The sequence below is a fragment of the Sparus aurata genome, chromosome 22 (assembly GCF_900880675.1).
Source record: "Sparus aurata chromosome 22, fSpaAur1.1, whole genome shotgun sequence".
Classification (NCBI taxonomy): domain Eukaryota; kingdom Metazoa; phylum Chordata; class Actinopteri; order Spariformes; family Sparidae; genus Sparus; species Sparus aurata.
In genome coordinates, this window is record NC_044208.1 from 18,769,438 (window position 1) to 18,796,992 (window position 27,555).

Genomic DNA, 27,555 nt, shown 5'->3' on the forward strand with positions numbered 1-27,555 from the left:
CCTTCTTATACTTTGCACAGCAACGTAGTTTTGTGTGAGATGGCTGCTTTTGTGTTGGTCACGTTGTGATGTGTGGCCCTAATTAATACTTGTGTGCAGTAACTTTTTGTGACCTTTTGGCTGTGGAACTGGACTCCACTTTTGTTGGGTCACTTGTGGTTGCAGCTTAAGTGTAAGCTGGCAACATTTTGTGTAGTGGTGACTACAGAGTGATGCCTTTTGTGTGTGGTTGTTGCAGTCCACTTTTGGTGTGGTGAAACAGGTGTTACTGATTTAGTGTATTAATTGGTATGATTGGCATGGTGTCACTCCCCAGATCAGTGGATCTTGAGTGGTGGATGTGGCTTCCCAGTTTGTCTGGTCACTTTTGTCTCTTTGTTACACTCCATGATATAGTAACGTGTGGTTTGAGATCACAAGGTGTCCATTTTGGGTGTGGTAGTGGCAGTTCACTTTTGTTGGGTCACTTGTGGTTGCAGCTTAGGTGTAAGCTGGCAACATTTGTGTGTAGTGTTGACTATACAGTGATGACTTTTGTGTGGTGGCTGTTGCACTCCACTGTGTTGGGCACCTGTTGCGGTTTTTGGTGTGTCTGTTACCACAGTTGGTGCATTTGCTTTTTGTGTTCTCTCCTCATGGTGGTGGCCATTTTGTTTGTGGGAGTGGCACCCACCAATAAGGTTTTGGGTCCTGTTTTTATGTAGATTGGTTTTAAGAGGGAACAGACTTGTGATTGCTCAACACCCGATTGCAATAACTTGAAGGAACATTTCTTTATGGGAGAAATGTTCAGTTTTAAGGGGGGAGGTGTTACGACCCTAGAGGTCATGTGTCTATTTGTCTGTTTTTAATATCCCTCTTTTACCTGTGAGTGTGTGTGTGTGTGTGTGTGTGTGTGAGAGATTGGTTGCAGGTGTGTCTGGTTGTAGGTTGCCCCATGGAGCTGATTGGCTGCTTTCCTGGAGCCATGGGTTTAAAGGCCGGCTCCTCTCCAGTTCCTGTGGGCTCTCCTCTGCTGTTCCAGACTACCAGCATTTGTGTGATTGTGGAACAACTATGTTTGAATAAAAACTTTGTTAAAAACGTTCGCTGCTGGTGGTGTTTGGGGAACAGGAAGAGGGGAGTCTCATTTTCTTGTTACGCCAGGGTTTCCCCTAGGCCCTGGTCGTAACAGATGGTCTGGAGTGTAGATTTCGAACTCATCAGGCACAGTTGTTGTAGGCTTTGGCACGGCCATTGTTCTGGTATACAAAATAGGTGCTAACCAGGACGCTAACGTCACCTACAGGAGCCCAGATGACCAATAGTAGCCTTGCTAATGAGGTCGCGATTCACAACTTCACCAGGCGTGAAAAAGCCTTGCAATCTAAATTGAAAACAACGTTTACAAGCAAACACATTTACAAAAAATAATGCCCATAACAGGTTAGAATATTAAGGGCTGCCTAATATTCGTTCGAATATCTTTATTTTTGTAAATATTTGAATTAAATTCAAATAACGAAGTTCAGAGTCAAAGCCCTAGTTAGAACTGAAGAAGCCTCGTGGATGAGACACATCCAGTTGCCTATGATATGGCACTTAGACTTAAATAGTTATACTGTTCTCCATCTGGTTAGGGATCAGATACGTGTATGGTATTTCAAGCTGTGAGTTTCTTGCTGCAATCTCTTCAGTCAGGAAGGACAACTCGGCTTGAAATTCCTTAATCATCTGCTTAAGTGCAGGCTCGTCGAATCGCTCTTCAGGGTATGTACCAAAGGGGACCTGCCAAAATGACAAAAGTGTTTTGTTTGTTGGGCAATTTAAACATTAGGATTAAAGTCAGCTCATCTAATGTGCATATGTATAAATCCCAAACTTACCACATCATCATACTTTTCTGAAAGCAGCCTGGCCATTGCTATTAAACCGGCTGTCTCTCCAACATTTGGAAGGGTCTCCAAGATTGTCGTCATGCTTGACTGCCCCTTAGTGGTTGGAGGACGCTTGTGCAGCAGGATCGAGACATTGGGCGGCCAAGAGTAGTAGTCAAACTAAATTATGAAAAAAATATGAATATGAAGCAATTTATCACTCACATTTGTGTTGACATTCATATAATGTATTATAGTGATATCGACCCAACTAATTTAATAAGGAATGTAAACCTACATATGAAATGCAGCCTTAGTGCATAACATAATGTACCTAGTCATATTCTATTCAAGAAATAACAATAATGATGCAATAATGATTGCAGGCACAGCCATTCTTGGCTCCCATAAATGTCACATCAGCCAGATTTACAATATGTTAGACTACTTGATCAAACATAAATATCTATTGCCTCACCTCTCCATCCAATAACGCTGAATAGAAAATATTCCAGATCTGCTGTGTTTGATCAGTTATCAAGTTTGTTTTATTTTCTTAATGATCCATTGCCTTACCTGTCCATTATTGACTGCAGCATGTTGAGCCGTCGATGTGAAGATCACCAAGGTGATGAACTTGGTCACGTCCTTGACAGTGTGAAAGGATGATGGGAACCCTGTTTGCAGCACAATTTTTATCAGTTAATCTTTGGCACTCGCTGCCAACTTTGAAAATGTCAAGTAAACTTTGGGCTACTATGTATTCAGAACATGGGGTGAATACCTGAGGCTTTGTTTCCTAAGAAGCCATGTGTGAATATCTCACTGATCCAGTCCTGCAGCTCAGTGTCTTTATGGACATCACTGTCTGAGGGGTAATAGTTCTCCACTACTGCCCCCACAAAGCTGGTGAACACAAAACATTTTTAATATAACATTTTTGATAATCACAAGACATTTGAAAAAAGACAGTTGCAATATGTATCTAATGCAAACCTGCTGATGATGTCCCACAGCTTCAGGCCATCGTCTCTGTAGTAGAAGTTGGGGATCGACTCCAGTCCTCGTGCAGCGATGTTCTCTGGCAGACAGAGGGAGCTGTAGGTCACTTCAGAGTGAGACCTTCTCATGAGCTCCATTAACCCAGCGTGTCCAAGAGAACTCTATTGATCAGTGATGCATAGATATTCACCGTTTGACAGAAAATCAATGGCTAAAACTTTGCAGTTGCAATTGATGTTGCTTGAATTCTCAGAAATATGTATGATAAAGGGGCCATACTATACTCAAAGCTCCCTCAGGTCCGAAAAGAGAGTCACGGCCGCTAGTGTTGACGCTGAGAGTATACCGGAAGTGTGGAAAGAGCAGCTGTAGAAAGAGAAAAGAATATTACAGGTTAAATAAGATGCTCATATAAGCAATGTCTTAATCACACGCAGATGCCATAACCACACAAACTGAAAACAGGTTTTCATCTAGGGCAGAGTAAACCAGGACGAATACAAAGTTCCTGATTACAGATGCTTTGGGTTAGAATTCTGCGACAAAAGTTCCTATGCAAAACATTGGTATCTGATGACCTGGTGTGAGACTCAACTATTAATCTTATTCCAGAACTCTCTTCTAAGTAATGAAATGCACAGAGTGACATTGATCAAAACCATAAATTATTCCTCGAGATTGGAGGAAAATAAACCATAGATCTATCTATGAATTTATCTAAATATTTGTATGATTTAATGTAATATTATTAGTCTATATTAGTTGGAAGTCTTTATCCCATATAATGCTGAGAACAACATAGAATATAGTTATAGGGTGTCCTAGAGGTTTAAGGCGATGACCTTACAACCCTAACATCCCTTTTTCAAGTTCCACCAGGGGCTTTTATACCATGCCTTCCTCAGCATTTCCTCCATTTTTGAAATGCTTCAAAAATTACCTGATAAAAGAAATAAAACAAAAAAAAAGTGCACAGGCACCATGAGCGCTGCTGTCTAGTTATACCTTGTAGATGGGATGAATCACAGGAAGGCAGCGGAGAGTGGCGACAGTATAGACTTCTATCAGGAAGTGAGTGTTCATGAGGTGATGGACTGCTTGATGATCCATGGAATCTGCATTTTCAATAAACATCTTGGCGAGCAGCCAGTCCGTCTCCAGGTCACTGGGCAGAAAGATGGGGTTCTCCTCAGAAGGTTGTTGATGCAGCTGGAATAAGAGAAAAACACGTTAATGTGCTATAATATCTTACATGATTATATGACTAGAAGTGCGATTTTACTTGAATTTATACAGCATAAATTCGGTCTGTGACCTGTATCGCTATTGGCATCAGTTTGTTTTCTGGGTTCAAGTAGAACAAACAGAGTCCACCGGTCACACGCAGAGTTTCACCATCATAAAGCCTGGCTGGTATTCCGTCCATCTTCTTCTGGTCATAGATGAAGATATTGCCCTTCTGTATGGGAAGGAAAGGCAGGAGGTATCACAGATATGTGATAAACAAGGCAATAGGATTCAAAGACTTTCTTTAAATGTACAAATCATTTCTTAAAGTAACTGTGACTGCTTCCATACCTTCATTTCATTCTGCAGAGAGGTCCCCTCTTCCAGGAACGGCTTCACCATCTCCTCTGTGACTGGGAAGTTTTGGGAAAGCTCTGAGCAGCGCTTGATCACGCTGGGGTTGACTCCGTTTAGAAACTGGAATCCATAAAAGTCGTCCTCCTTCCAGTGTTCTGCAACATACTCTGGAAGAATAGGGATAGGCGCAAATAAAATCTAATGTCTAAAATGTTTTAGTTTTTTGGTCTAGTTTTTGTTCCTTAAAGGTTTTTACTTTGCAGAAAAACTAATTATTGTACTCAAAAGGAGCGACTTTTTTAATTGAACAGGCAGAAAAAGTGATGAGGTCTTAAAAATGTATGTAATTAACATTGTGATCTCCTTTTAATGGACAACATTAAGTCTTCAAGTCTGTAAACCTTTTAATGCATAATCACACTCCTATTTTTGAAAATACCCTATAATCAGGAATGTTTTTTCATGGGTTTAGATCATCACGTAATGTCAAATGTCAGTCACAAGCGGGAGATGGAAAAAAGTATCTACCTGACATTGTTGTCGATCTGAACCAGAAGATTTTTTTCATGTCATCGATGTTCTTCCATTTCTCTGCAGATCCAAGCAGCCCCTTGATCTTGAGTTCAAGGCCGCTAATTGGAGACGAGGTGAAAGACAATAAAGGGAAAACAAGATACAGGATTAAACAACATACTGCCATTAATGCTTCAAATGCACTTTCGTATATATATCCATGTAGACCCACGTCATCCTTCGTGTGTTAAGCAATTCAGACTCTCTTTTCTTCGAGATACGGACTTCAGCTGGCAGCTCAGACACATTGTTAAAATGGTTGATGTGGGGTAGTCCTTCTGCCAGAATCTTCCACCTAATAAAAACAAACAAACGAGTAAACAATGTTACGAAAAGGCACATAGACATTTCTCCAGAAAAGCCTTTGAGACTATACTCTGGACGCTGGACTGCCCAGATGAAAACGTACTGGTAGAAGCTCTTTCTCTGCATCATCTCATTTCTTCGGTGGTCAACCAACAGGGGATGGTCATCCTCAAAAACCTTCATGGCTGAAGCGGGGAAAACAAAATAAAAATGTGTGAAAATAAGTAATATCCAAATATATTTATGCTCGATAATCATTATGTGGGTGCTTTGAAGCAGACCTCTCCCTCCCCTCAGCTCCACCAGCTCTTCCCTGGAGATCCACCTGTAACAGGGGAAAAGAAGGACTTCTCCCTCCGGAGTCGTCACCACTATTTTGGAGCAGTACCACTCGTCGTCTTTTCGAACCAGGAAGGGATCCTTCTCCACCTTGACCAGCAGAAGTTTCCCCAGTGTCGAACTGGTTTTAATGGTATAGGTCCCTGTCTTGGAATAAGGGTTGATATAAATATAAGGGAGCAAGTGCGACACGTGTTATAAAGGTTGTTTCAGGCACAAACAATTGCAAATTAAGAATAAAAAGTAGCGCTATTCAACATGTACAGTATGTTACAGAGTAGTACATGGTACAAGAGTATTTGCTTTTTTAAACTATAGCCTGCATTATCCATATGAACAGTTTAGGTGACATGGATTGTCTGCCTTATTTGCACAAGATGTATGTACTTGTGTTTGACTACTGCCTGTAAAGTAAACTGCCACAGGGACATTTCAGTTTTATTCTATATAGGCTACACAGTTTTCCCAACATATGAGGTAGAACATATAACAGGCAAGCATCGAAAGAGTATTGATTTGCAAAGACTGGAGAGTCCTCTGAGATTGTTACTGTATTTTAAAAGGCTATAAAAAGAATTGTAGAAACCCAAAAATGCCTTAATGTACACACTGTGGTAGACAATAATGACAACTGTGCCAAGTGGCCTACTTGCTTACCGAGTGAGACTCATTGACTAGACTCAACATAAATGCACAAGCACAAAACTGGGTTCCACTTACTGTCCCTCTATTGAAGTTGGGACCATAGTTGTCCAGCTCAGTTCGCTCGCTCTGCCCTGCAGCTCCGAACAAGGTGACGTACACGTTGTCCCACGTTCCTGCTTCTTTCATGTCACCTGTTGCCACTTCAACCTCGTATGCAGCCATGGTCGTTCGATGGAAACTACAAATAACAATAATAGTAGCAACAAAATCTGAAAATTGCAAGTGAACATTCCAAATTAAAACAACAATGACCTTTTATCAATAATGTGCGGTATTAATGTCACTTTGCTACCTTCTTTACTTATCCACGTCTTCCTTTGCTGGGGTCTATGGTCGTCTGTTCTCTGCCTATAATCTTTCTGGGATGACCATCTCCACTGCACATGCTTAAACCAGTTGGAGTAGAACAATGTACTGTTTTGGGTTTTCTGTTATTATAGCTGGAGGGGATGGGGGCAGGAGCCACAAGTGTACGAAACCATTCATTTTTTAACCCCAGGACAGAAACCCAACATCAATTCTGAACAAAACATCATGGTGATTTTTGTTTCTTTATGAGGATTCAGTCGCTGCTTTGCCAGTATGACACTCGTCAGCTCATTGTTATTTCTTATCTCTTGTTTTTCTTTACCACTTTGCATATGTGTCTCGTGTAATATTTGAAATTTGAGCCTCAAAATAAATGTTTGAAGTACAATTATATACTAGGGCATATGTCTGCTTAGAGTGCAGAGACGTCTAGTGCTCATTTTAATGACAGGCCTAGTGATGCTGGGACCCCTCCCCCGCGACAGTGTGCACGCTCTGACCTGCTCAGCAAGTTTAAACTATCTTCTATTTGCATCTTGACTTTTTGGTGACACTTTAGAGCAGGCAACAATAATTAACCATTGAAGAATTTATCAAGATGAAACAAGAGCCAATATGCTGCCAGGTTGCATGTTCACAAGCAACTCTTAGACTTTTTGTAGTTTTTATTTCTCTCTGTCTCTTGCTCTGTTTATTGTTGCACACTGAACCACAAAGGGAAGTTCCTTGTATTGTGAAACGTACCTGGCAAAACCTGATTCTTCTCATTATTATCTGCAGTAAAGATTTGCATCTGGAAAGGCTATGAAGGTATAACCCAACTAAACAAATGGTACATTTTTAAAAAGGTACGGTCAATTTAATACTGCATAATTGTTCTTACTGTGAAAAAGCTGTTGTTGGACAAAACTAAAAAAGTAAAAAAAGATTTGGGTTCCACTTTAACTGATTATGCTGGACGTGAATTGTTTCCAGGTTCGTGAGTTTCATTGAAGGGTACTGACTAGTCACGTCCACTCTTATTGTGTTGCTAATATTTGGAACACTGTTTGAAGCTAGACAGGTGGCAGGGGCTGCCACATAGAAACAAAGTAAAGCAGTATGAAACTGTGTTTGTCCTTTAAGATCAGTTTGTTTAGGCAATGAAAAAGAATGATCTGTCTCTTCCAATTAAAATAAATCCCAAAAAAGTACAAAGTGCAACTTTAAAGATAAAACAAAAAATGTAATCAAGTTATCCTGATATGGGATGTAATGTGGGGAGATTAAGTCCTTACTATTTTTCGTAAATGGACGATGTAATCCTGTAACCTTGGTGACGTGTTGTTATTACGCAACTCTGCTCTCGCTTAAGTTATCTCTACTTTCATATGTGTGATAAGTTCACAACACAGACATCGTTACATTGTTGATTCACGTTCCATTTTAATTTGAACAGCAAACAAAGGAGATGATGCCCTCAATCAAATGTTCATACTTGTGCCCCTCCATAAGTACATAGTCAGATATATCACATATCACCATTTGCACCCTATGTACAGTACCACACTCACGTTACCAAAGTGAAACTCTTGCCAAAAAGCAACCAAGGCTTTATTTGCGATTGAGTATGAGTCAAACCCTCGTGTAAAAGCAGAATTATGACGATAGAGGCACTTTTAAGATTTACCGTATTTGCGTTTTCGGGCACGTTACTTTTGAACGGGAGTGCTAGGGGCAGAGATACGATGGCATCAAAGTCGCTATTTTTAGAACACTAAGAAGGCTTGACACAACATGAAACTTTGCTCGTAGCATCCCCAGGGTCTCTACTCATGAACACGAGCATTGAGAACATTGTTTGTGTACACAGAGTTTATGAAAAAGAAGGTTTTTGAACTACTCAAGTTAGCTGCTGCATCTAGCACTCCCGTTCAAAATGAACGTGCCCGAAAACGCAAATACGGAAAATCTTAAAAGTGCCTGTTTCGTCGTAATTATGCTTTTACACGAAGGTTTGACTCATATTCAATTGCAAATAAAGCCTTGGTTGGTTTTTGGCAAGAGTTTCACTTTAAGAAATTGATATTCAATACACAGCATATGTATGAATAACATCAGTTACTGCCACAGCCTCTAACAGCAGCTGTACAGGCAGGTTGAAAATCTTCCATGTTAATTGTCTTGCAAGCAGATAAATGTTGAGATTACCTGCAATTTTATTGTACCAAAACTTTCATTTCATTGCATAATGTCATCACTTGGAACCCAACATGCAAGACGGGTTCTGAAAAGGGAGGGGTATTGTTAATAATACAGAAGGCTAACATGGTTTTGTCTGGTTTGGTTAAATAGTTATACTGTTCTCTATCTCGTTAGGGTTCAGATATGAGTAGGGTACTTTGAGCTGGGAGTTTCTTTCTGTGATTGCCTCACTGAGGCAGGACAGCTCGGCTTGAAAGTCCTTGATCATCTGCTTAGGTGCAGGCTCGTCGAAACGCTCGTCGGGGTAGGTACCCAAAGGAACCTACCAGAATGACAAAATGAGACTGTAAATCAGACTGATGCAGTAATTTGGTGGTACTTTCAAAATGTTAATGTTCTACCCAGCTTTAATCATCAACAAGCTTACCATGTCAGTGTAGTTCTTCGACAGAATCCACCCCAATGCGGAAAACTTGACCGTCTCTCCAACATTTGGAAGGGTCTCCAAAATTGTCTTCATGCTCGACTCGCCCTTGGTGGTTGGAGGAGGTTTGCGCAGCAGGAGCGAACCATTGGGGCCCCAGCAGTAGTCGAACTAAATCATGAGAGAAGTTTCATTAAGTGTTGCTACCAACTCGAGGGGTTGTGTTGTGGGCCCACATTTTAATGGATGCTACTGTGTAGACAAATAGAAATAACAAAATTGATAAATGCCCCAAAATAACTGCTGTAAAAAAGCAAAGTTCATGCTGCCTTAAAACTCAGCTGATGCCCTCATGAAAGGAGAATAATATTTGATAGAGCACACACAGACTTGCAGCATGTCACAGTGTTGGTGAATTATCAAGAGCTGTCCATTGCCTCACCTGTCCGTTATTGGCTGCAGCATGTTGAGCCGACACCGTGAAGATCACCATGGTGATAAACTTGGTCACCTCCTTGACGGTATGAAAGGACGCCGGGAACCCTGTTAGCAGCAAAGTCATCAGTCAGTTACTAGTTCATCAGCACTCGCTGCCTGCTTGGAAAAAATACTATAGGGTACTATGGAGCTAATATCTGTATATTGTAACCTGAGGCTTTGTCTCCTAAGAAGCCATGTGTGAATATCTCACTGATCCAGTCCTGCAGTTCGGTGTCTTTACAGACTTCGCTGTCTGAGGGGTAATAGTACTCCACTACTGACTTCACAAAGCTGGAGATCACAAAGAAAACAATCCTCAAAAGTAGTTATTTTCAATATTCAATTGAGCCATATTTGTGCTTGCGTCACTCTGCAGCTGCCTCACCTGCTGATGACGTCCCACAGCTTCAGGCCGTCGTCTCTGCAGTAGAAGTTGGATATGGACTCCAGTCCTCGTGCAGCGATGTTCTCTGGCAGACAGAGGGAGCTGTAGGTCAGTTCAGAGAGAGACCTTCTCATGAGCTCCCTCATCCCGTCGTATCCAAGTGAAGTCTATTAACCAATAATAAACAAAGTAAGTGTGATACACAAGAGTATGGAAGCCCTGAGAGACAAGTGCGAAACAATTGTGGTGATCCATTTTCCAACTTTTACTTTTATCTGGGAAAACAGGTGAAAAGGTTTTGTGATATGAATCTTGGCCACAGGAGGCAGAGGAGCACCATTGCCACATATTTTAAATTGGACTAGAAGTATGATTTTTTTTCTCCAGGTGAGTTTAAAATGTCAATGCACACAAGGCACACAAGGACCTTATTCACACAGTGGCCATTTTCTTTTGACATCACACTCAGAGTGGAGAAGTTAAAATTTTGTCATGATGTTTTCAACCTTGTAAGTCATGTAAGCATAAGGGAATTTGACAGATTGTCATCATTTTACCATTAACTGATTGATCAGCAACTGAAAAGACAATGGATAATGAAAATCTGTCAGGACATTGGGCCATATTTCAAGAAAAAACAATGAATTTTATAATCCATCAACTACCGTACCGCCACCACACTACTGACCAAGTGGGTAAAGGCAAGTGTTAGAACAGTCTGGTATGTTCAGAGTAACATTGCTTTACTGTAATGCAGCCATGGTAAAAAGGAAATGCTTCTGCTGTATCACGATATAACAATATCCAAAACTGACGACAAGTCAAGATAAAAATATATCAATTCAGGAATTTACATGTTAAAGACTAAAGAGACATACCGTATTTAAAATCCCAGTAGGTCCAACAATAACTTTGCGGGCCATAGTATTTATTTGGAGAGTGTAACGGACGTGAGGGATGAGCAGCTGTACAGAAAGAGAAAAGTATAATCTATGAAAATGTCACCAGCAGAGTCCAATAACACAACCATTTAGATTGATTTACCAGCTGATAAAAGGAATCTACCCCTATCTGTGTTCCCATCATAAAAGTTTGCAACAAACATAAAAACCCCTCAACAAATTAAATGTTATTTTCACCACAAGAAAGACATGTTGACATAAAGGCCCTGGATGTCTACAAAGGCAATGTTTCTGAATTCATAATTATTCAACATAATAAGTTTTTTATAACATCATCTTTGAAAAACAATTAACCAACTGTGTGATCATACCTTGTAGAGGGGGTGAATCACAGGGAGGCTGCGGAGAGTGGCGACGGTAAAGACTTCTGCCACATGGTGAGTTCTCATGAAGTGATAGACCAACTGATGCTGCATAACATCGGCATTTTTAATGAAAATCTTGGCGAGCAGCCAGTCCGTCTCCGAGTCACTCGGCAGAAAGATGGGGTTTTCCTTCGAAGGTTGCTGATGCAGCTGGAACGAGAGAGACACATCTGTTATGTTCCTATTTAAAAACACACTCATGGATTTAAAAGTATATTCGCATGGCAGCCATTATCCTCCGTAAGCTGCTACCACTAGCATTCAGCCACTTCATAGGTAAGCTTTCTGTTTCAGATAGCATCATAAAATATGATTAGAAAGGCATGATACAATTCTCAAATATCAGGACATATCTCGGACACATTTATTTGAGAATCAAAGTGAAACCCACTGGTTGTAATCAAGCAAATGTTAGCTAGTAAGCGATCGAATGCTAAAGTGAGCTAATGGGTAATCAAATATGTTGTTTGAATTTAAAATAGGGTCTGACGTCCCTTCAGATTTGTACTATATGCAGTGGGGCAAAAAAAGTATTTAGTCAGCGGCCTAAGTTCTCCCACTTAAAAAGATGAGAGAGGTCTGTAATTTTCATCATAGGTACACTTCAACTATGAGAGATAGAATGGGGGGAAAGAATCCAGGAAATCACATTGTAGGATTTTTAATGAATTAATTGGTAAATTCCTCTGTAAAATAAGTATTTGGTCACCTACAAACAAGCAAGATTTCTGGCTCTCACAGACCTGTAACTTCTTTAAGAGGCTCCTCTGTCCTCCACTCGTCACCTGTATTAATGGCACATGTTTGAACTCGATATCAGTATAAAAGACACCTGTCCACAACCTCAAACAGTCACACTCCAAACTCCACTATGGCCAAGACCAAAGAGCTGTCAAAGGACACTAGAAACAAAATTGTAGACCTGCACCAGGCTGGGAAGACTGAATCTGCAATAGGTAAGCAACTTGGTGTGAAGAAATAAACTGTGGGAGCAATTATTAGAAAATGGAAGACATACAAGACCACTGATAATCTCCCTCGATCTGGGGCTCCACACAAGATCTCACCCCGTGGGGTCAAAATGATCACAAGAACGGTGAGCAAAAATCCCAGAACCACACGGGGGGACCTAGAGAATGACCTGCAGAGAGCTGGGACCAAAGTAACAAAGGCTACCATCAGTAACACACTACGCTGCCAGGGACTCAAATCCTGCAGTGCCAGACGTGTCCCCCTGCTTAAGCCAGTACATGTCCAGGCCCGTCTGAAGTTTGCTAGAGAGCATTTGTATGATCCAGAAGAGGATTGGGAGAATGTCATATGGTCAGATGAAACCAAAATAGAACTTTTTGGTAAAAACTCAACTTGGCGTGTTTGGAGGAGAAAGAATGCTGAGTTGCAAAGAATACCATACCTACTGTGAAGCATGGGGGTGGAAACATCATGCTTTGGGGCTGTTTTTCTGCAAAGGGACCAGGACGACTGATCCGTGTAAAGGAAAGAATGAATGGGGCCATGTATTGTGAGATTTTGAGTGAAAACCTCCTTCCATCAGCAAGGGCATTGAAGATGAAACGTGGCTGGGTCTTGCAGCATGACAATGATCCCAAACACACCGCCCGGGCAACGAAGGAGTGGCTTCGTAAGAAGCATTTCAGGGTCCTGGAGTGGCCTAGCCAGTCTCCAGATCTCAACCCCATAGAAAATCTTTGGAGGGAGTTGAAAGTCCGTGTTGCCCAGCGACAGCCCCAAAACATCACTGCTCTAGAGGAGATCTGCATGGAGGAATGGGCCAAAATACCAGCAACAGTGTGTGAAAACCTTGTGAAGACTTACAGAGAACGTTTTGACCTCTGTCATTGCCAACAAAGGGTATATCACAAAGTATTGAGGTGAACTTTTGTTATTGACCAAATACTTATTTTCCACCATAATTTGCAAATAAATTCTTTAAAAAAAATCAGACAGTGATTTTCTGGATTTTTTTTTCTCATTTTGTCTCTCATAGTTGAGGTATACCTATGATGAAAGTTACTGGCCTCTCATCTTTTTAAGTGGGAGAACTTGCACAATTGGTGGCTGACTAAATACTTTTTTGCCCCACTTACCACCTTTTTACCTGCTTATCAATCAGGAAGCTGCAAAATGATAAAACTTTGTCAGATTCCCTTCTTTTATGCGACTCCCAACCGTGAACTCAGGAGCGCAACGTTGTGAAGTTTAAGAAAAATGGCTGCCGTATGAATAAGGTCCATGGTGTCTAGGCTGAACACCCCCTACTGATAAGTGATTCCACAACTTTCTATATATTTGATATGAAAAATGGTACTGATTTGCGCTACTGTAGTTGGTGACTAACCTGTATTGCAATTGGCCTCAGTTTGTTCCCTGGGTTCATGTAGAACAAACACAGCCCTCCAGTCACGTGCAGAGACTGACCATGATACATCCTGGTGGGCAATCCATCCATCCTCTCGTAGTCACATAGGAATATATTGCCTTTCTGTATGGGAAGGAAAGATGGAAAAAAAGAGGTGTGGCGGGTATCGAGAGGCACAACTAAACAAGGGCAAAACTCTTAATTCAAACGATCTTCCGAAAAAGAAAAGATTAACACTCATCCGGCATACTTCCATTTCCTTCCGCAGAGAGCTCCCCCCTTCCAGGAACGGCTTCACCATCTCCTCTGTGACTGGGAAGTTTTGGGGAAGCTCTGAGCAGCGCTCGATCACGTTGGTGCTGAATCCATTCAGAAACTGGAAGCCATAGAAGTCGTCCTCCTTCCAATGTTCTGCAACATACTCTGGTAGGCAGATATATTTTGTCTCCCTTAATATCTGTGCATATGTGTTGGCCGCTTGATTAAGTTTACTTATGACATTTATGTATGCTTCACAGCTGTTATCATACAAGAATAATAAAGACAGTGTGGAGCTGATAACTAAAATTCTGCTGTACCCCAAATTGCTGTTGTTTTGGACCAGTACATTGTCTTCATGTCTTCAATGTTTTCCCATTCTTCTTTAGATCCGAGCATCCCCTTGAACATGAGTTCAGCACGACTGAAAAATTGAAGGGGAACACAAGAGCACAGTGTGAAACTTCATGTTATGTTTAAAAATACCTTACAAACAGGCTATAGATCGTATGGAAGGACTGACTCACGTTATGCTTTTTGTGTAAAGTGTTTCCATTATTCTGGACGTGGAGAAGGAGACCTCAGCTGGGAGCTCAGATACATCTTTGAAGTGACTGACGTGTGGCAGCTTTGGGTCATCAATCTCCCATCTTAGAAAGTAAATCACATAAAAGGTTTGTTCAGAAAAGCTACTGAGACTAACTGCAGCTGTATGTGTGTGGTCTTCGATTTAGATGACTTATTTTTTGCCCAGGTTTCAGCTTTATGTCATCCACATTTAGGTTCTGCTACCTGCTACCAAACACTAGGGGGCATGATGCACACATGATAACTTACTGGTACAAGTTCCTTTTAAGAATCAGCTCTTTTTGACGATTCTCAATCAGCACGGGATCGTCCTCCTCAAATATCTTCACGGCTGAAACATAAACAGCAACATGACATCAGTAACTGTGATGGTATCCAGTGGTGTCCATTAATTTTCTTATCATTTGGGTGTTTTGAGGCAGACCTCTCCCTCCTCTCAGCTCCACCAGCTCTCCCCTGGAGATCCACCTGTAACAGGGGAAGAGAACGACTTCTCCCTCTGGGGTTGTCACCACTACTTTGGAGCAGTACCACTTGTCTTCTGGAAGAACCAAGAAAGGATCCTTCTCCAGCTTGACCAGCAGAAGTTTCCCCAGAGACAAACTGGTTTTCACTGTGTAAATCCCTGTCTGGGAAAAGGGATTGAGGCAATGATCGAATGATGTCCATGCAGAGTTTGACACTCAGGGTGTTTTTTTTTTAAACATCAATTTGCAGAAGGTGGAGGAAAAAAAAGATCCGTGCTCATTAAAAATCTGATTTTAAGAGCATGATTTGTGACATGACAAAGACTTTGGAAGCAGGTCCTGGTTAAATATTATATATATAAGTAGATGTCCTTTTATTCTTTTAGATTTGTTTCACATTTTTTATCAAAAGATGTAAAAACACATTGTTTTGATGATTTTAATTAATCTTTTAAATGTTTTCAATTGAAATTCTTACTTAGTGTACCTTGAAGTAAAAAAACTGCAAGTTGTGGCTGACCAGTTCGGTGTTTTTCCACATTGCTGTATAAAATCATGAGAGTAAATTAACCATAACACAGACATGCTTTTGGCATAAGCGGGCGCAATATTTAAGACCAGATTGTTACCAAAATTGCACAGTCTGACATGCATGACAAACACACCAAGTTTTGTCAGTCCACCTGGTTCTGGCAAGTTCAGTTGGGAAACGCCCTGGAGCTTGTTCCATCATGACAAATAAAGAGCCAGGACTGGTGGAGTGGCCAAGTTTGGAGTTTGCATTAATTTTTTTTGGTTAATACAATAATGTCCCTTTCCTACATTCTATTCATTCAAAATGATAACATCCTAAGGTGTGTTAAACACCACCCGAGAGGGCACTTGTGATGGCGATGATTGGATTGTTCTTACCATCCCCGTTTTAAAGTCCACGCCATAGTTGTCCAGCTCAGTTTGCTCACTCTTGCCTCCAGTTCCAATCAAGGTGGCAAACACGTGGTCAAACGTTCCTGCGTATGTCATGTTACCTGTTGTCACTTCTAGCTTATACTCAGCCATGATCAGTTGGTAGCAATTCTGTGTCGACTGGAATAAAGCAGAAAAGGAATATGCAAAGAAAATTGTCCAGGCAGAATATCTGAGTCACCTGGAGCTTTTTCTGGCATTATTTTGATCCCTCCTTTTTTTAAAATGTCCCAACATCTCCTGCTCCTCCCACCATTAGATCAACATCAACAGGTTGTTCAAGACAAGTGTCACAAGCCATAACTTGTGAAAAATTCAAAAGTTTGATAAGACATTTCTTTGGTACTCGAAGTAACACATTACCCAACACATTCACACGCAAAAGACCTTCCACTTTGTAGAGATATTAGAGCACTGTACCGGGCACATGCACAGACAGACAGAAACAAAAAGGGGTTGGAGCCGAAGTCCTTTGCCCCTCAGACTCCACAAGTGACCCTCTTGGCTGGTTTTAACCTTTATCAAGCTGTTATAGTTTTTGATGATTTGATTAAAGAAAGATGCTAGTATCAACAGAAAAATAGATAAAACTATATGTTGTTCCGCCTGTCCTTTCAGTTCTTATTTACCATTACATATCTACAAATGTATGAAGGGAGTAGGACCAGTATGTGGACAGCCTTCCGGAATCTAATCACATGCCCCTATTGAATTGTACAGATTTCTACAGCCTTTGCGACACCGCATGCCAACGTGCCAATATGAGGAGGAACAGTATGTCAAACAGCTGAGGTTTTTTTATTAGCGCTCTTGGAAATACCAGCTCGACCAAGTTGACCAAGTTTTCATAAAGCTGTTTGTCTTAATATATACAGAGAAGTCTAACAGAGACTGGAAAATCTATAATGATGATGCTCCAGTACTAGTTGTTTCTTCGCTCTTGTCTGAAAGCACGTTGAAACATGCACTGCTGCGGTGCACACGTAGTCCGACCGGCTCATGAAGTAAATCAACTCAGGTGCTGCTGTGCTTAATGTTCTTTAGATATTCCAGTATTGGGACGACGCTATGGAACGACGTTATGGACAGTTACTACTCGGTAACAGATTCCAATTGGAAAACAAAATACCAAATAGGATTTTCCTATTATACAGATTCCCAAATACTTTATACCTTATACTTTGTATTTACTTAATCATTTACTTATTTTCTTGTGCAGAACTTCTTAAACATAAGAATATTCTGAGCAACAGTAAAAACCTTTTATCTTACTTGTCCAAACAACAAATATGATGAAAAGCCCTTAGAGCAGCATTATTTTTCTGGTTAATGGAGACATAGTGTGCTCTTTTGTTTTTCTCCCTTTCCTTCAGCTTGTTATATAGGTTCATGTGCATATTGAAAAGCTCTTAACGGTAAAAAAAAAAATATATATCAATTCAAGCATATATATGTTAAAGAGACACACCTTATTTAAAATCCCAGCAGGTCCAACAATAGATGTGCGGGCCATAGTATTTATTTGAGGGTGTAACGGATGTGAGGGATGAGCAGCTGTACAGAAAGAGAAAGTATAATGTAGAAAAATGTCACCAGTAGAGCCCGACCAATGAAAGATTTTTAAGGCCGATACGGATACAAATATTTGGTGATTTAAAAATCCTGATATTCCGATATATTGGCCGATATACAGTATATATTAAAAAAAATAAATCCAAAACAAACAGATTTCCGTAACATTAGTTATTTTTAGTTATGAGTCCTCACTGAAATATGATAATGCAGTTTAGAAATAAACTTGTGTGTTTTATTGTCACAACAGAACAGAGGAACATCAAAATATATTATAGGGTTTGTGGCGTTCTGAACATGAGTGTTGCCAACAGGGACGTTGTAGAGCAGGGGTGCCCACACTTTTTTAGCTTGCGAGCTACTTTCAAAATGACCAGGTCAAAATGATCTACTTGCATAAAAATGACTAAACATCCATTTAATTATACATACACTGAGTATACTGATATTAAGAGAGTAATGTAACCCTTGGTATTGCGCATAAAACAGCTGATTGGCAAGGACAACAGCTGATCGGCAGAGAAAGCTGAGTCCATGGAGCCAATTGTTCAGGTGTGCAGCCTTCAAAGTTAGTAGTAAAGCCACAGAGCATGTAGGGACAACTTGGCTGTCTTTTTCCAACAGAAGAAACAGTTTTGCTACGGATTGAGAAGCGGCGATATTCACGCCAGCGTCCACTCACATGATAGAATGACTCACCTGTAACGATGATTCGGTGTCGGCTTTTGCTTATGAGTTCCGCTGTGTGAAAAATGACTGCTGCCCGGTTAATTTTGATTTTTATATATCTTCTTTTGTTGATATCAGTTTAAGCCGCCGACCAGGACACTTACCCCGCTTGCTTTTTGCAGTAGCTAGCGCATTTGCGCATGCATGGTGACCCATGACGCGTGACCCTACAAGAAGAAGAGATCTCCTGTACGTCAATCAGGTGGCATAGACTCGCAAAGGTGGGAGTAAGTCACATACGTGCAAGCCATATGCAGCGTGCACAGACTTTTTGAAGGGCAGGGGCGAAAAGAAGGGCATTTTAGCGCGCATTTTGGCTCCCAAGAGGGCACATAGCGCGTGTTAAGGCACTCAAGAGGGCACTTTAGCATGCGTTTTTGCCACCCAAGAAGTTAGTTTATCGTGTTTTAACCAGCCATGGGGGCAGTTTAGTGTGTTTTGCCAACCAAGAGGGCACTTTAGCACGCGTTTTGGCTCCCAGGAGGACACTTTAACGCACATTTTTCAACAATTGGGCCACGAGGGGGGGTGACCGCCCCCCCCCCTTGTGCATACCACTGCTCAAGTCTAAACCTTCAAGTCTCAAGCAAGTCCCAAGTCACTGTGATGAAAATCAAGCAAGTCAAGTCATTGCTAAGGTCAAAGAAGTCACAAGAAGTTCACATGAATGTATTCTTCATATCTGTAGACACAGTAAACAGAAGAAGGTGGTTAGTTAATGTGATGTACTTGCATAGTTGATCAATTTTAGAATTTTGTGTGTAAAAATGTGTGTTTCTCTTCTATAAAACACATTCTACATCTCAGAGGCGACGTCTTTACACATATGGGCCCCCTTCTCCTTTCAAACGGGGCAGAGCTCCGTTAGAAACAGTAGGAGAGACACAGACACAACACCTGAGGGAGAAGCAGGTCCGTTGCGGACGTGCACGAAAAAACAAGTGTGTCGCACCAAATGTGTGCAGATACCATGAGCTCACAACCCAATGTCATGTTGGGTTGTGAGCTCCATGTCGCCTCTCCTCCTCTGAACCTGTCTGCCATAGTGCCACTCTGGCATGCCCGCCACCTGCCAGGCTTGCATGCACCATGTCATACAGTGGCAGAGGGCAAAGTATCAAAAACAAAACTAATGTCTCTTCTTCTAAGAAAGAAAGAACGATTTGGTGATGCGACTGCTAGCTGTGTAGCTGCTACGTATTTTCACAGTCATATATTTTATTAGTTTTATGGCAAACTATGACTTTCTAAAGATGGAAAATTATCTTTTATTTATCTGTCATTAACAAACATGTGTAATCCATGGGACAACTCTAGCGGGATCCTAAAAATGAATTGTCTTCGACATTCACTTCCATACAAAGTTCCAAAATAAGTGTGTCAGGTCGGGATTAAAGGGGAAAAACTAAAAGGCTTAGGAGATAGGAGGTAGACCCAAACGCAGTTACTCACGGGAGGCAAGGATAGAGGGAAACAAAAAGCGAGCTTTAATTTCAAGCTGAATGATACAAAAAAAAAAACCCAGGGGAGCCAGGAACACAAGACAGAAGGGAACAGGGGACAGAAGGGAACTTAGTTGCTACAAAGTAGCTACAAAGTAGCAACTAAGACAAAAAACGCTAGACAAAGTGCAAACAAAAAAACTGAAGTTCAAATCAAAAATCAAAGTTCAGCTCAAACATGGAAAACTCAAAACCAAAAAATACCATGAGGGGACTGGAAACAGGAAGGAACATGAAAAGGAACATGAACAGGCGCATGAGCAGAAACTGACGCAGACAGAGGCAATGAACGGACAAGGAGTGCACGGAAGACACAGACTAAATACACAGACACTAATGACAAGACGAGGAACAGGTGAGGAGAGAGAGGAGGGAGGAGGCCAGATGTGGTAACGAGGGGGGAAAAGCGCAGAGGAGAAAACATGGAGGGAACAATACTAACAGACAGAGGGAAGAACATAGGAAAATACACAGGAGAACTTAAAGGACACATGAGGGCATGAAAAATCAAAACACAAGACACAACAAGACATGATACAAAGACATGGAAATCAAATACAAGAAAACACAAGACACAAAATCATGAATCATGACAAAGTGTTCATCTGGCAACATGACTTCGGCTCTCTATTTTGTTTTTTAGTTACCCTACATCTCCAAGCCTGTAAATCCTATCCTGGCATTAAAAGCGTCTCAACATAAGACTTGAGTGCCCTCTTGTGATTGGATCTGACTTCCCTGCTCTAATATATATACTAAAAACAAATAGGTACACCATTTGTTACACAAAAAAATACCCTCATAAATAACATTTGCAGAATTAAGGAGTATGCCCAATAGTAGACAGCGTTTCCCAAAGATTATAGTTTCAGTAACTCTCAAAATGTAGCATTTCTTAAGGGAGTCTGGTGCATGTCTCCACACATTTATGATGAGCCGTCTATACCAAAATTACATGCGTATGTTGCATGTCCATATACTATTTACTCTTTACTGTGTTTTGACATGTTTACCATCAGTTTGTTAGATATTTTAATACATTTGGTGTAAATGGTGAAAGCAGTTGAAACAATGTATTCAAACAGCTCTGGAAACAGGACTGATGTTGATGCCAAATAGAGTGGTTTAGCGATGATGTACTTTTGTAAGCCAACCCAGAAGTTAGCCCTTTATGGGCTGGTGCCATCAGTTTATGGGATTTTTTTCCACTGCATCTTGGAATATCGCGCGAACAGAGGATCTGTGGCATACACAAGTTTATGATACTAACACATTTTGTTAAACAAGACACTCTTCACAGATATAACACCACTTTAGTGATTACTACTATAACTATTACTATAGTTATTACTATAACTATTGTTAGGCTAGAAACAGACTACATTGGTGATGCATTGGTTTAAATGTCACCACCACTAAGTGTCTTACTACATATTTAAAAAGTAGCATTGTGTCTATAATTCACCCACCTTCACCTAAAATTTTGAGAAAATCCTGGGTGCTTCACGTCCAGACACAGTTCTTAAGGTTAAGAAGTCATTTAACATAGTAAAACTATATGGAAATAGGACACAGGAGACAAAGGGCTACATCAGTTCACCTTTATTTTGATATTAATAATCATGCATCGCTATTATACGGAATGAAATAAAAACCCTCTGATTAAATATGTTTACCATAAAGACTTATCTAACTAATACCTGTGCAGACAGAGAACATACGAAAGGGACTATGTTCTGAGCTTGAGCACTGATGTGACCTAAATCAGAATGAATGCTATGTCAATGCAGACTGGCTCTCTCAGACCGTCCTAAATAGTCACATCAGAACTCTGAAACTCCTCAGAGCTCACGTGTCCTCAACGATTCTGTAAGGACACTCCAACACGTAGTTTAAAAGCCTGCAACTCCCCCTCCAGTCAGTTAGAACTGAAGAAGCCTCTTGGATGAACTGAAACACATCCAGGTGCCTATGATATGGCACTTGGAATTAAATAGTTACACTGTTCTCCATCTGGTTAGGGATCAGATATGTGTATGGTACTTCAAGCTGTGAGTTTCTTGCTGCAATCTCGTCAGTCAGAAAGGACAACTTTGCTTGAAATTCCTCAATCATCTGCTTAGGTGCAGGCTCGTCGAATTGCTCTTCAGGGTATGTACCAAAGGGGACCTGCCAAAATGACAAAAGTGTTTTGTTTGTTGTGCAATTTAAACATTAGGATTAAAGTCAGCTCATCTAATGTGCATATGTATAAATCCCAAACTTACCACATCATCGTACTTTTCTGAAAGCAGCCTGGCCATTGCTATTAAACCGGCTGTCTCTCCAACATTTGGGAGGGTCTCCAAGATTGTCGTCATGCTTGACTGCCCCTTAGTGGTTGGAGGAGGCTTGTGCAGCAGGATCGAGACATTGGGCGGCCAGGAGTAGTAGTCAAACTAAATTATGAAAAAAATATGAATATGTAGCAGTTTATCATTCAAGTTTGTGTTGACATTCATATTTCTATAATGTATTACACTGTTATAAACCCAACTAATTTAATAAACTTAATGTAATGTTATAAATTACAAAGGAATGTAAGCCTACATATGAAATGCAGCCTTAGTGCCATTGTAATGATGTAAAGCTCATGCATGTCTTGAAAGCACAAGTTATTTATTTCATACTTGAGTAAAAATAAAGATATTGTGTCATAATATTTCCTAAAATTGGTTAAAAAAAAATTGGGGTCATCGTCCTGAACAATAAGCTGACATTCAACATTGTTTTTGCTTTTGCCCCCAGTTTGCAGACAAAAGAAATGTATTTGAAAATGTGTTGCTTTGGCTCTGATGGTAACTTATAACTCAAGTTATCAAATGTAATGGAGTAAAAAGTACATTTGCCTCCAAATGTAGTGGAGTGGAAGTATGAAGTAGCATAAAACCTAAATACTCAAACTAATAGTAGCTCAAAGTTGTACTTATGTACATTACTTGAGTAAAGGTACTTAGTCATATTCTATTCAAGAAATAAAAATAATGATGCAATAATGATTGCAGGCAGAGCCATTCTTGGCTCCCATAAATGCCACATCAGCCAGATTTACAATATGTTAGACTACTTGATCAAACATAAATATCTATTGCCTCACCTCTCCATCCAATAACGCTGAATAGAAAATATTCCAGATCTGCTGTGTTTGATCAGTTATCAAGTTTGTTTTATTTTCCTAATGATCCATTGGCTTACCTGTCCATTATTGACTGCAGCATGTTGAGCCGTCGATGTGAAGATTACCAAGGTGATGAACTTGGTCACCTCCTTGACAGTATGGAAGGATGCCGGGAACCCTGTTGGCAGCAGAATTATTATCAGTTAATCTTTGGCACTTGTAATGGCACTCCGTTAGCTCTTCTATCCTTTCAAAAACACTCTTTTTTCCACGCGAGCGACGAGACATGACAACTTCCTTTCTCTTTTCAAATGTTTATAAAAGAGAAAGGAAGTTGCCATGTCTCGTCGCTCGCGTGGAAAAAGAGTGTTTTTTCGACTGACTCTAGAAGTGGTGCAGCAAAGATAGAAGAGCTAACGGAGTGCCATTACATTAGTAAAACGACTGTGTTGCTTCCACCATGTTCTGACTCTAAAAAACGAAACTTAAGGTACGCATCGTCAGTTACCATAGTTACCACTATACGATGACATCACATCATATAATTTAGAGCATAGAAACGTTTTTAACCTTTTACACATTAATAGTTATGTATATAAACTGACATACTCTAAGCCTTGCATGAATTATAATGAAATTGTCATCATTCAATTTTAACTGTTTTTTTAAACTTAAATTCTTATTGCTTAACTGACCCTTATTGGCCCTTACAGCACTCACTGCCAACTTTGAAAATGTCAAGTAAACTTTGGGCTACTATGTATTCAGAACATGGGGTGAATACCTGAGGCTTTGTTTCCTATGAAGCCATGTGTGAATATCTCACTGATCCAGTCCTGCAGCTCAGTGTCTTTATGGACATCACTGTCTGAGGGGTAATAGTTCTCCACTATTGCCCCCACAAAGCTGGTGAACACAAAACATTTTTGATAAACATTTTTGATAATCACAAGACATTTGAAAAAAGACAGTTGCAATATGTATCTAATGCAAACCTGCTGATGACGTCCCACAGCTTCAGGCCATCGTCTCTGTAGTAGAAATTGGGGATCGACTCCAGTCCTCGTGCAGCGATGTTCTCTGGCAGACAGAGGGAGCTGTAGGTCACTTCAGAGAAAGACCTTCTCATGAGCTCCATTAACCCAGCGTGTCCAAGAGAACTCTATTGATCAGTGATACACAGATATTCACCGTTGGACAGAAAATCAATAGCTAAAACTTTGCAGTTGCAATTGATGTTGCTTGAATTTTCAGGAATATGTATGATAAAGGGGCCATACTATACTCAAAGCTCCCTCAGGTCCGAAAAGAGCGCCACGGCCGCTAGTGTTGACGCTGAGAGTATACCGGAAGTGTGGAAAGAGCAGCTGTAGAGAGAGAAAAGAATATTACACATTAAATAAGACGCTCATATAAGCAATGTGTTAATCACACGCAGATATAACTATAACCATAACTAAACAAACTGAAAACAGGTTTTAATCTAGGGGAGAGTAAACCAGGAAAAAGTACAAAGTTCCTGATTACAGATGCTTTGGGTTAGAATTCTGCGGCAAAAGTTCCTATCCAAAACATTGGTATCTGATGACCTGGTGTGAGACTCACCAGTCAATCTTATTCCAGAATTCTCTTCTAAGTAATGAAATGCACAGAGTGACGTCGATGGAAAACCATAAATCATTCCTCGAGGTTGGAGGAAAATAAACCATAGATCTATCTATGAATGTATCTATCTTATGCACAGGACCCATGAGCGCTGCTGTCTAGTTATACCTTGTAGATGGGATGAATCACAGGAAGGCAGCGGAGAGTGGCGACAGTATAGACTTCTGTCAGGAAGTGAGTGTTCATGAGGTGATGGACTGCTTGATGATCCATGGAATCTGCATTTTTAATAAACATCTTGGCGAGCAGCCAGTCCGTCTCCAGGTCACTTGGCAGAAAAATGGGGTTCTCCTCAGAAGGTTGTTGATGCAGCTGGAATAAGAGAAAAACACGTTAATGTGCTATAATATCTTATATGATTATATGACTAGAAGCGCGATTTTACTTTAATTTATACAGCATAAATTCGGTCTGTGACCTGTATCGCTATTGGCATCAGTTTGTTTTCTGGGTTCAAGTAGAACAAACAGAGTCCACCGGTCACATGCAGAGTTTCACCATCATAAAGCCTGGCAGGTATTCCGTCCATCTTCTTCTGGTCATAGATGAAGATATTGCCCTTCTGTATAGGAAGGAAAGGCAGGAGGTATCACAAATATGTGATAAACAACAACTTTGTGTAAAAGTACAAATCATTTCTCAAAGTAACTGTGACTGCTTCCATACCTTCATTTCATTCTGCAGAGAGGTCCCTTCTTCCAGGAACGGCTTCACCATCTCCTCTGTGACTGGGAAGTTTTGGGAAAGCTCTGAGCAGCGCTTGATCATGCTGGGGTTGACTCCGTTTAGGAACTGGAATCCATAAAAGTCGTCCTCCTTCCAGTGTTCTGCAACATACTCTGGAAGAATAGCGATAGGCACAATAACATCTAATGTCTAGAATGTTTTTCAAGCGATCGTGGATGTTTGATGAAAAACAAGATTGTTGTTGTGTTCCTTAAAGGTTTTTACTTTGCAGAAAAACTAATTTATTTACTTAAAATGAGCGACATTTGTAATTGAACAGGCAGAAAAAGTGATGAGGTTGTAAAAATGTATGTGATCAACATTGTGAGCTCCCTTTAATGGACAACATCATGTCTTCAAGTCTGTAAACTTTTTAATGCATATTCACACTACTATTTTTAAAAATACCTTGTAATCAGGAACGTTTTTTTCTTTCTCTTCTCACATCATGTCAAATGTCAGTTACAAGCGGGAGAAAAAAAAAATCTACCTGACATTGTTGTCGATCTGAACCAGAAGATTTTTTTCATGTCATCGATGTTCTCCCATTTCTCTGCAGATCCAAGCAGCCCCTTGATCTTGAGTTCAAGGCCGCTAATTGGAGACGAGGTGAAAGACAATAAAGGGAAAACAAGATACAGGATTCAACAACATACTGACATTAATGCTTCAAATGCACTTTTGATATAAGGTATATAAGTGTCCATTGTATATATCCATGTAGACCCACGTCATCCTTCTTGTGTTAAGCAATTCAGACTCTCTTTTCTTTGAGATACGGATTTCAGCTGGCAGCTCAGACACATTGTTGAAATGGTTGATGTGGGGTAGTCCTTCAGCCAGTATCTTCCATCTAAAACAAACAAACAAATGAGTAAACCATGTTACGAAAAGGCACATAGACATTTCTCCAGAAAAGCCTTTGAGACTATACTCTGGACGCTGGACTGCACGGATCAAAACGTACTGGTAGAAGCTCTTTCTCTGCATCATCTCATTTCTTCGGTGGTCAACCAACAGGGAATGGTCATCCTCAAAAACCTTCATGGCTGAAGCGGGGAACAACAAAATGAAAATGTGTGAAAATAAGTAATATCCAAATATATTAATGCTCAATAGTCTGTGGGTATTTTGAAGCAGACCTCTCCCTCCTCTCAGCTCCACCAGCTCTCCCCTGGAGATCCACCTGTAACAGGGGAAGAGAACGACTTCTCCCTCTGGGGTCGTCACCACTACTTTGGAGCAGTACCACTCGTCTTCTGGGAGAACCAAGAAAGGATCTTTTTCCAGCTTGACCAGCAGAAGTTTCCCCAGAGACAAGCTGGTCTTCACTGTGTAAATCCCTGTCTGAGAAAAGGGATTGAGGCAATGATCAAATGATGTCCCTGCAGAGTTTGACACTCAGGGTGTTTTTTTTTAACATCCATTTGCAGAAAATGGAGAAAAAAAAGATCCTTGCTCATTACAATTTTTTGTAGGCTATTATATTTTGTTTCATATACACCATATGTTGATTTATTTAATGCTGAGTTAAATTAGTACAATGAGTATAACTAGTTGCTAAAGCTACTTTTTTTTAGCTGTAGTTTTACAAACTAGATTTCTCCAGGGGTAGAAATATAGTTTGTTCAAACGACTGCCAGGCTGAACTACATGTAGTTTTACAAGCTACACTTGCAAAGTAAGCTTCCCCAGCACTGGTTAAACACCACCCAAGAGGGCACTTGTGATGGCGATGATTGGATTGTTCTTACCTTCCCTGTTTTAAAGTCCACGCCATAGTTGTCCAGCTCAGTCCGCTCACTCTTGCCTCCAGTTCCAATCAAGGTGGCAAACACGTGGTCAAACGTTCCTGCGTTTGTCATGTTACCTGTTGTGACTTCTAGCTTGTACTCAGCCATGATCAGTCAATAGCAATTCTGTGTCGACTAGAACAAAGAAAAAAAGGAATATGCAAAGAAAATTGTCCAGGCAGAATACCTGCATCACCTGGAGCTTTTTCTGGCATTATTTTGCTCTCCTCCTTTTTTTTATGTCTCAACATCGCCTGCTCCTCCCACCATTAGATCAA

The 27,555-nt window shown here is 40.5% G+C and overlaps 3 protein-coding genes across 3 annotated transcripts; all 3 read right to left on the minus strand.

Moving 5' to 3' along the window:
* Positions 1 to 1,451: 1,451 nt before the first annotated feature.
* Positions 1,452 to 6,734, minus strand: LOC115574000 (hydroperoxide isomerase ALOXE3-like). The gene is made up of 15 exons (XM_030405183.1): positions 6,658 to 6,734; positions 6,381 to 6,543; positions 5,603 to 5,807; positions 5,425 to 5,506; positions 5,188 to 5,310; positions 4,971 to 5,074; positions 4,437 to 4,609; positions 4,174 to 4,317; positions 3,864 to 4,067; positions 3,138 to 3,224; positions 2,853 to 3,019; positions 2,641 to 2,762; positions 2,433 to 2,533; positions 1,866 to 2,036; positions 1,452 to 1,767 (listed from the first exon to the last, which is right to left on the minus strand). The coding sequence occupies exons 2-15, from the start codon at positions 6,525 to 6,527 to the stop codon at positions 1,588 to 1,590; spliced, it is 2,010 nt and encodes a 669-aa protein (XP_030261043.1). The 5' UTR covers positions 6,528 to 6,543; positions 6,658 to 6,734; the 3' UTR covers positions 1,452 to 1,587.
* Positions 6,735 to 8,708: 1,974 nt separating this feature from the next.
* On the minus strand, positions 8,709 to 20,223 carry LOC115573999 (hydroperoxide isomerase ALOXE3-like). Its single transcript, XM_030405182.1, has 16 exons — positions 20,141 to 20,223; positions 17,602 to 17,687; positions 16,080 to 16,253; positions 15,125 to 15,329; positions 14,950 to 15,031; positions 14,640 to 14,762; positions 14,433 to 14,536; positions 14,105 to 14,277; positions 13,834 to 13,977; positions 11,421 to 11,624; positions 11,026 to 11,112; positions 10,148 to 10,314; positions 9,932 to 10,053; positions 9,725 to 9,825; positions 9,286 to 9,453; positions 8,709 to 9,180 (listed from the first exon to the last, which is right to left on the minus strand). The coding sequence occupies exons 2-16, from the start codon at positions 17,644 to 17,646 to the stop codon at positions 9,001 to 9,003; spliced, it is 2,079 nt and encodes a 692-aa protein (XP_030261042.1). The 5' UTR covers positions 17,647 to 17,687; positions 20,141 to 20,223; the 3' UTR covers positions 8,709 to 9,000.
* Positions 20,224 to 21,523: 1,300 nt separating this feature from the next.
* LOC115573718 (hydroperoxide isomerase ALOXE3-like) lies at positions 21,524 to 27,412 on the minus strand. The gene is made up of 14 exons (XM_030404618.1): positions 27,239 to 27,412; positions 26,627 to 26,831; positions 26,452 to 26,533; positions 26,215 to 26,337; positions 25,975 to 26,078; positions 25,425 to 25,597; positions 25,177 to 25,320; positions 24,867 to 25,070; positions 24,374 to 24,460; positions 24,089 to 24,255; positions 23,878 to 23,999; positions 23,171 to 23,271; positions 22,204 to 22,374; positions 21,524 to 22,105 (listed from the first exon to the last, which is right to left on the minus strand). The coding sequence occupies exons 1-14, from the start codon at positions 27,383 to 27,385 to the stop codon at positions 21,926 to 21,928; spliced, it is 2,010 nt and encodes a 669-aa protein (XP_030260478.1). The 5' UTR covers positions 27,386 to 27,412; the 3' UTR covers positions 21,524 to 21,925.
* Positions 27,413 to 27,555: the final 143 nt, after the last annotated feature.